Below are 9,515 nucleotides of genomic sequence, written 5' to 3'. Positions count from 1 at the left end.
CTCTTTAGCAGAGCGCCGGGGTTGTTTCTTTCTTGTAAGGTCTTGCCGTGGGATTTGCTTCCCACTCCTGTTCGTTAAAGACTCTATCTTGGGTTTGAGATGAAGCCGCATGTGCCGTGATTCTGCTGCTTGTCTCCACTAGCGTTCTGAGGTAGATATCCATAGGTTGATCAGGCCTAAATCCGGGGACAGGTTCTTAACCACTTGCTGAGGTTAAAAAAATGTAACATGTTCGCAGGGTGCCAATCATGTTATCGGTAATAGATACGATAGTTGGCAGGTGGCCTGCTCTTCCAGAGAGGAGGCGAGAGCTGAGAACTAAAGGAGGCTTTGAGGGTGTACTGGAGAACAAAGAAGTAACCGTTCAACCAAGTATATTGAAATACTGTCTGTCGAAGTCTGCCTTTTCTATCGTAGAAATAGGCGGTCTTTAAATACACAAATCTGTTCATGTCTAGCATGAACGAAACTAATCCAAGGTATCAATTGATACACTTTGGTAAATCTCTTTAAGTATCAAAGCGATACTTAAAACAAAACATAAAACAAAACCAAGTATCAAACGATACTTAAATCAAACCAAGTATCAAAGTGATACTTAAAACAAAACATAAAACAAAACCAAGTATCAAACGATACTTAAAACAAACCAAGTATCAAAGCGATACTTAAAACAAAACATAAAACAAAACCAAGTATCAAACGATACTTAAAACAAAACATAAAACAAAACCAATAACCGAGTACCCGTACCGGTTACACATGTTCTATTTTGGTGTTCGAGAAGAAGAGAATATCATCAATGTAAACTCAGACAAAATGGTGGAGGTATTCACTTAGGAGGTTTTCCATAATTCACATAAAGGTGGCGGGCGCATTCATATCACCTTACAATATAACCCTGCTAATAAAACTTCCAAAGTGTGTTTTGAAATGGTTGTAGTATTTGCATTCTGGATCTAGCCTTGTTTGGAAGTAGGCATCACTTAGGTCAATCATGCTTTGGAATCTAGCTCGTGCAACTGCATTCAGGATTTGTATTTGGTTTGGGATAGTGGAGCAGTCCATAACCATGTTTTCATTCTGTAGTTTGAGGTCAACCAAGGGGCGAATTCCTTTGCCATCTGCTTTTAGTTGAACAAATATAGAAGCAGCACCTGGAGCTTCTGCTCAGTAGATGACTCCTCTTCTTTGTTGCTGGTTGATCCAGTCAGATATTGGGCTTTTGTATACACAAGGGATAGAGTAGTTGGGTTGGTTCTTAAGATTAGAGGAGTCTCAAAGACGGAGGTGATGGTTCACTTCTCTCATAGGTGGTAGTTCTTCAGGTATCTGATCAGCGAAAACATCAGAGTATTCATCCAATAGGTGTTGTGTAATTGCTTCACAGACTGTGGCTTGGTACTCTCCCCTTGTTGGCTTGCATGAGACTCTGACCTTCTGATCTGGGAAAATATATGGTTGATTCCCTACACCTGATTATAGCTTTGTGGCAGTTCAGGAATGGCATTGCTATCAGGGTATCGTATTTGGTTAGATTTCCAACCAGCATCTCTAGGGGCGGTAGGATGGTAGAACCAAGTCGGATAGTTGCGCTACAGCTTTTATGGCTTGTTGATCGTGACTCTATTACTGCTATATTGACTGGTATGGGTTGGTTAAGGTCTTGAGTTGGGAGTCCATGGACAGAGACAAAGGCATTACAGATCATGTCTCTTCCGATCGTGCCAGGTGTTAAATAGGATATGAGCCTTCTTGCCATTGATTAGATTAGTACCTTCCAGGGCAGTGTGTGCTTTAAATGTAGCTGGTGGTTGGACACTGTTGCACTCCACATCGATATATCCGATATCGATCTCCTCATGTTCACTGGATTGGGTATTATCACTGTCGCTCTCAATATTGTTGGCCGATGCTTCTTGCTTAATCGCCTTTCCTTTACCTTTCTTTGTAGGGCAGTTCTTTACCATGTGTCCTGTTTTTCCCCATTCAAAGCATTCTCTTTTCTGTCGTCTTAATTCCTTGGAGGATTTTGACTTCTTTTTGAAGACCCGTGGGGCATCTTCTTCAGAGTTGGTGGAGGGCTTGCATTGTAGTTGGCTATTCCTGCTAGAGGATGTCTGTGTCTCGCATGCCTTGGTCTCATAGAGAATGGCGTCCTTTTGTTCTGCTCTTGCAATTATTATTGCAATATTGTCATCGTCTTCCTCGAGTAGTTCTACCTCTCCTCGGAGGGTAGGATGCATAGTATCATAGAATTGTGGCTTAAGTATGTAGTTGGAAATGCTTCCTTTCTTCATTCAGTCCTTATGCATTGATAGATCCGTAACTACATCTGTAATCCTCTTGACATGCGTTCTATTAACTTACTGGAGCTGGTTGACTTTGTTGTATAGGAGGTCATTGGTGATAGAGGATTGGAATTGGCCTTTCAGATAATCGAGGACTGTAGATTCTCTTAATCTTACATTTCCGCTGTAATCCTTATAGCATTAGTGGTATGCGTCGATTGCCTTTCCTTCACAGAATGATCCAATGTATAGTCCAGTTGTAGGGTCTTCCACATCTTTTCCTTACAGGAGAAGATAATATGTGAGTTGCCATCGCCCATCGGTTAAAGGCTTCGCGTTTAAGATCTTTTCCTTCTCCTGTAAACTTTGCTAGGAGGTGGAGTTTAAACTTAGGAGGTTCAAATGCTGCGGGTATCTCCTCTTCTTCAAGCCTAGCCCGAGATTTTCCTCCTCTAGAGGTCCCTCCTCCTGTACTAGCCATGTCTGATTCGCTACTGGATTCAGGGTCGATTGGAGGTTCAAAGAAAGGCTTCTTTGCTGGAGTAGTAGGGAATTCTCCTGGAGGTTGTATGTCTTCCATGTTTGCAGGTTCTCAAGGCTCCTTAGCAGAGCGCTGGGGTTGTTTCTTTCTTGTAAGGTCTTGTCGTAGGATTTGCTTCCCACTCCTGGTTGTCAAAGACTCTATCTTGGATTTGAGACAAAGTAGAACGTGCCGTGATTCTGCCACTTCTCTCCACTAGTGTTCTGAGGTGGATATCGATAGCTTGATCAGGCCTACATCCGGGGACAGGTTCTTAACCACTTACTGAGGTTAAAAAAATATAACGTGTTCGCAAGGTGCTAATCACATTATTGGTAATAGATACAATAGTTGGGAGGTGACCTGCTCTTCCAGAGAGGAGGCAAGAGCTGAGAACTAAAGGAGGCTTCGAGGATGTACTGAGGAATAAAGAAGTAACCGTTCAACCAAGTAGATTGAAATACTGTCTGTCGAAGTCTGCCTTTTCTATCGTAGAAACAGGCGGTATTGAAATACACAAATCTGTTCATATCTAGCATGAACGAAACTAATCAAAGGTATCAATCGATACACTTTGGTAAAACTAATTAAGTATCAAAGCGATACTTAAAACAAAACATAAAACAAAACTAAGTATCAAACGATACTTAAAACAAACCAAGTATCAAACGATACTTAAACCAAAACATAACACAAATCTAATAACAGAGTACCCATACTGGTTATAAAACAAGACTAAGAATGGAAACCCTCGAGCCTAAATATTACAAAATTATTATAATAATATATTGTTTAAAGACATAATAATGCCTTATAGATGTAGTACAATATTCTTGAGTAAGTCTTGGAGCATCCTTGCTATACTCAAATATCAGTACAAGTTAAGTTTTAATAATAAGTATAATTTTTTTTCTCTTTAAACATGAAAGTAAGCCTCTAGACTCAGCATGTATAATACTTAAAATAAGTAAAGTTTGTTGTAGATTATAAGAAATACTGATAGTAGACAGTTTACCAAATAGAACCTCCATCAAGGCAAGTAAATAATAGGAATACAAGGCTGGCTAATGACTGTAATAAGCATGAAAGTCCACAAGAGGAATCTGGTACAAGTATTGTCAGTCAACTATGAAAACATGGTTAACCACCTGGTTCTAAAAATAAAACATCTAAAAATATCTCATAGAGTTGTATTTACAATTCTAATTTTATATCATAACTTTTGCTATTCCTTCTAATATTTTCTATGTGATTAAAATATTTTTAAATATTTTTTAATAATAAAGTAGCACGTCAAACTTGGAGGAAAACTAAAACATAATTTACCAGAAATTATTTTTTCTTGTTACCAGACTTCATATGCATTTTTCTTGTCTTGTCAAAAAAAGGCCCATGTGTAGGTTCTAACAAAAACAAGGTTATATTGTAAAATTAAGTTCAAAATTGAAGGAAAATTAAAAATTAAAAATTCAAGTTAAGGAAATACGATTATGACCAGTCACTCAGAGATATTTAACTGTTTTTACCGCCTAATATCATACAAACACGCCTCATACAAGACAAGCTGTCATGTTTAGGAATTGTACTTTTATGCATACTGGATGTATCGGAGAATCACTAGGAATCAAAACCTATTAGTTAGTACCATGCATGATATCTGCCTTACTCCAGCTACCCCCCGAAAAATTAAGGTACAGTCAGTCCTATCGATTACTCCAGGAAGATGTCACCTTATAGTCTGCACTACAAAGAGTACAGAATATTTGTGAGTGCCTCTCAGAGATGTGGCAGGCCTCTGCAATATTGAGGCCTGCGATAGAACTCTTCCCAAGGTATTCACATAGAGAGGATAAGGCTGCTGAGTTGCCTGCTGGAAACTTCTCCTTGATGCCTACCAGCACCAACTACCATTGAACTTTGCTATAGTCCATCGTGACTGGACACTAAATGACTGGTACTGGGTGATCTGGACAGACTAGTGCTATATTTGGCTCTCATGTACTCTGAACCATACCTGGATCATCAGGCACCCTAGGAAGGAGTTTCACGATGCCTGCCTCATCCCAAAATTCGCCCACAAGAACTCTATCAAGATCTGGGATAGGCTTCTTGGGGGCAAAATAACCCCGCTTGTTCTTTGGGATCAGGACAATTGGGGGACTATAACTGCACAGAGTTATGTCACCAATATCCTGATCCCAGATTTTCGGCCATTCTGGGAGCAGGAGGATTGACAGGCCGGTGGGGGATCACCTCTTTGGTTTATGGGAGATGGAGCCCGCGCATAGCTTACTTAGAGTACCCCCATATCCCGTTCTTAGTTTCTTTTGCCTTCACCGACTCCTCTTGGTAGTATGCCACGCCTCTCCGCAATAGCATAATACCCGTAAACAACCACCATCCAACCTGCTATCTCCGATGATCCGCCACTCACTCCCCCAAGCGGAAATGCTCCAGCGCGAGGTCTCATAGCCTTCACAACGGAGGGCGTTGTGAATTGGGCAGGTGGTGACCAAGAGTATCATACTAGTACTCGTACTTATGAGGACGTACCGGTAGGGAGGTTCTTAAGCAGTCATAAACGTGATCTTGCTCCTGTTGCCACAGCAACAGTTACCCCCTACCCGAGTACCGTTGGGAAGGCAAGCTAATTCAAGTGCGCACTAAAATCACTCGAGTATGATAGTTCATGAATTAGTGTGAACTTGGGCATGTAAACAATGTAAACAAAGTGGCTGATTGGCCCAGAATTATTTCATGCAAGCTAGTGGCAGGTGTCTATTCTGGATAGGGATGAATTTATCATGTCTGTTCGAGTTCAGATGGTAGAATTTCTCCCATCCCCAAGAACCACAAGGCAGAGTACGTGTAATTTACTGTACATGTTCAAGTTCACGCGCACGACAGAACCTTCCTAGTAGTCTACCCATATGATACTGTATCTATATGATACTTCATAGGCAAAAAGTCAATTCGCCAAAGCAGGGTAACAAAAATTTCCTTAGAATAATCCTGGCTTACCCATCCGCCCGTTTCATCCTGGCCCCAGTGGAGACTGCAGCGAGGAACCCTGTGCTTCCACGATGAGTAATTGCCGAGATGTGGTGGTTGTGACCCCGCCTTGGGGTCCAACATGGGATCGACCGCTACGGTATCGGGAGGAGAAAGGAACAGATAAAGATTGAACGAGGGCAAGATGAACCATATTCTACGTTTTTCGATTGGTCTCGAGAGGATGGGGATAGGGATGCGGAAACGGTTGCTGGCGACGCATGCCCAAACTCCAGCCAGTGTGGCTATGGGAGATGCAATGACGCTGTTGGAGAGAGTAGTCAGCGCGCCGCCAAAGAATACCTGGACGAAGGATGAGATCTCTAGTATCTACAATACTCCGTTAATGGAGTTGACGTACGCCGCTGTACTTCCCCCTCCCCCCGGTCCACATCCAGACTATCCCCGCTAACCCGCGGCCCACCCAGGCAACATTGCATAGAAAACACCACCCCCACAACACCGTCCAAACCTGCACCCTCTTGTCCATAAAAACCGGCGGCTGCACGGAAGACTGCAGTTATTGCGCCCAATCCTCCCGCTACTCCACTGGCCTGACCGCGACCAAGCTATCCACCCTCGAAACCGTCATGACCGCCGCTCGCGAAGCCAAGGCGAACGGAAGCACACGTTTCTGCATGGGCGCAGCATGGCGCGACATGTCCGGCCGTACGCGCGGGCTAGAGCGCATAAAAGACATGGTCCGCGAGGTCCGAGGCCTAGGAATGGAAGTGTGTGTGACGCTAGGAATGTTGGACTCAAAGGCGGCGGAGGAGTTGAAGGATGCTGGGTTAACGGCGTATAATCACAACTTGGATACCAGTCGGGAATTCTATCCAAAAGTTATTACTACCAGGGGGTTCGATGAGCGGTTGCGGACCATAGAGAATGTGCGTAATGCCGGGATCTCGGTGTGTACCGGGGGAATACTCGGCCTTGGGGAGACGGCGGTGGATCATGTTTCGTTCTTGCATACCCTTTCTACGTTGCCCGAGCATCCCGAGTCAGTTCCTATCAATGCGCTGGTTCCGATCAAGGGGACTCCATTGGGAGAGAATAAGAAGGTTCCTTTCGACAGCTTTCTAAGGGTTGTGGCGACAGCGAGGATTTTGATGCCTGGGAGTATTGTGCGCTTAGCTGCTGGGAGGATTAATTTGACTGAGGAGCAACAGGTGCTTGCCTTCTTTGCTGGGGCGAATGCGGTGTTCACGGGGGAGAGAATGTTGACTACCGAGTGTTCTGGGTTCGAGGCTGATAGGAGATTGTTTGAGAAGTGGGGGTTGGCTAATATGAAGGCATTCAGGGGGGAAGAAGAGGGGGGTGCTAAGAGGATCGCCGAGGTAGAGAAGAGTGGGAAGATAGGGGAGATTATCGAGAGAGTTTAGAGTGTTAAGCGGCGGTCTGTATGTTTGCGGGTGTTCAGGTTTTGCAAGAATGTGATGTTTTCGAATCGCACGAATACGGAAGAGATGAGAGTGATGTGAAGTGCGCTGTAGAGTCTTTAAGAGACAATTCTTCAAATATCGCCCAGCGAGTTATCGTCCGAACTCCACCGGAAGAAGCCCATACACAACTTTCTACCAATCAAGTGTTGTCCCATTTGAATCCCAAGTGCTCCCAGGAAAGGGGAGAGAAAGGTCCACCGTCATACTCAGAATGTTGTACTCTGCTATGCAGTTGAACTTGTGCCCCCCCCCCGCCAGCAGGAAACACTCCCTAAGGCGACTATTTGCAAAGAACCGTATGCGCATCCCCATGGAGTAAACTTCCTAATGTAAAATCTTTGATAAAATTCCAGAGCGCGACGGATTTTTGACTCCTAGTTATTGTACAGTACTTCGCCGACCTTCAAACCAACGCTCGTAGTGCCAGCAGTATGTATACACTGACCCTGCAAGCTAAACCCCCATTTTCAAGAAAACAATTTACGAGAGAGTCTTTCCAACACTCCCCATCCCCACTCAAGCAGTCCCCCCTTCCCTGAAAAGAAATTCTGGCCAGAAACCCATGCGCCATAACTTTATACCCGCACCCCTTTACCACAAAAAGCACAAAGCTCAGCACCAGCCAGTAATCCTTCCCGGCAATGAGTTGTTTTTACCTTGCTTCTCTTCCTTCCTTTCGTGGTTTGCACGTGCTTTCCCCCCTCCCTTGCTGGCTTTTAGTAGTGCCTGGAGGTGAGCGTGCCCGCAGAAGGGTGAATGACGGCGTAGAACCAAAATGATCTTGATGGGAGGAATTAAACTCAGCACAGGTGGTTGATCTGGAGGTTTATCTCTTCTTTCTTGGAAGAGGTAATCGGTGAGGACTAAAGAAGTCCTAGGAATTCCGGAGGAGAATGATGGCGGGACGGTGATATTATATAAAGAGGCAGGATTCGCGCTTTTGATTTCTCCACCGCCTTCACTCCGTGTCAGAGGTAGTGGGTTTCCAAAGCCCATAAACCCTTAGATCAGGGTTGTGTTTAGAGTGCATATATAATGGCGGGACACAGAGATGATGGGTGGGGTTTACTTCATAAGTGACGTTTGTTTCTTCCGTCAAGACTGTTGCGAGCAAAGTTTTGATCCTAGAATCTCACTGAAATCCTTGCTCGCACAGCACTCCTTCGTGCCAAAGCTATCCCGTTATATATTTGGAAGTATGGCACCTGGTCTATTTTCAACAACAAGGTTTACGGCAGCGATTTGGACACTGTTGACTCAACTTGAATGGCTGGGCAAAGATATAAAGATCGAATTGGAATATCCTAACCGGAGAAATATACTCACGAAGAAATAGGGAATAAAAAATGGAAAGACTATGTTGACCCAAATACAGGTAACGGAGGAAAGAGACAGATTGGATGAACGAAAACAACTAACAAAAGGAAAACAAGCTGCCTTTTATCCTTCTCCGGATCATCCCGATCCACTTCCACATACTCGAGTACTGCCAGCGTATGCCGTATTCTCCGTCATGCTTAATTCCACTACTGCCCATTTGTTCTACTTTAGCCGGTCGAACCAGAGGATTCGACCGAGGGTATGTTCTGACCGAGGATATTCCGTATTTCCATATGATAGGAGTAAGGCCCCCACATGGAGTCGTCGTAGGTATCGTCGTAGATGTCGCCGCACGTGGTGTTTGATGTGTAAGACTCACCGGTAGTCAAACATAGAGGCGTCGGAGTAGTTGATAGGCCAATAGGGTTAGGGTTGTGAAGTCGTTGCCATAAGGGAAATATGCGGTGAGCAGCCAAGAAACAATTCCGTCCAATAGTCTAGAAGACAGGGGTTTCGGCTACTAGTGCCAAGGTTGCTCGCTCTCTCGCAACCTTGGGCACTCCTCCAGAGTGCCTGACAGTTCAACATGACTTGTCACGGCTCAACATGACTTTGTGGCTTACCATTGTAATTTTTGTGGCTCAATATGACTTTGTGGCTTCTGAAGTAATTTTGTGGCTTAATCAAACTTCACAGCTTAATCATACTATCATCACTCAACTTCTTCGTATTACTACATACTATTTTTTTTTATGATACAAAATTGTTAATCTGTATTATATTAATATTATTGTACACCTATTTCTGAAAGTTTGCTTTTTGTTTAATACCCATTAATATCAACCTGGATATTTTCTTTTTGTAAGTACAAACTGCACGTCTTTGATT

At 43.7% G+C, this 9,515-nt stretch overlaps 1 protein-coding gene; it reads left to right on the top strand.

Moving 5' to 3' along the window:
• Positions 1-5,927: 5,927 nt before the first annotated feature.
• On the top strand, positions 5,928-7,317 carry GSTUM_00003573001 (uncharacterized protein). XM_002837155.2 has 2 exons: positions 5,928-6,229; positions 6,291-7,317. Exons 1-2 carry the CDS (start codon positions 6,008-6,010, stop codon positions 7,245-7,247), a joined length of 1,179 nt encoding a protein of 392 aa, XP_002837201.1. The 5' UTR covers positions 5,928-6,007; the 3' UTR covers positions 7,248-7,317.
• The last annotated feature ends 2,198 nt before the right edge of the window (positions 7,318-9,515 follow it).

This window comes from Tuber melanosporum (assembly GCF_000151645.1).
Source record: "Tuber melanosporum whole genome shotgun sequence assembly, scaffold_178, strain Mel28".
Taxonomy (NCBI): Eukaryota; Fungi; Ascomycota; class Pezizomycetes; order Pezizales; family Tuberaceae; genus Tuber; species Tuber melanosporum.
This window is presented reverse-complemented; position numbering and strand designations above follow the sequence as displayed.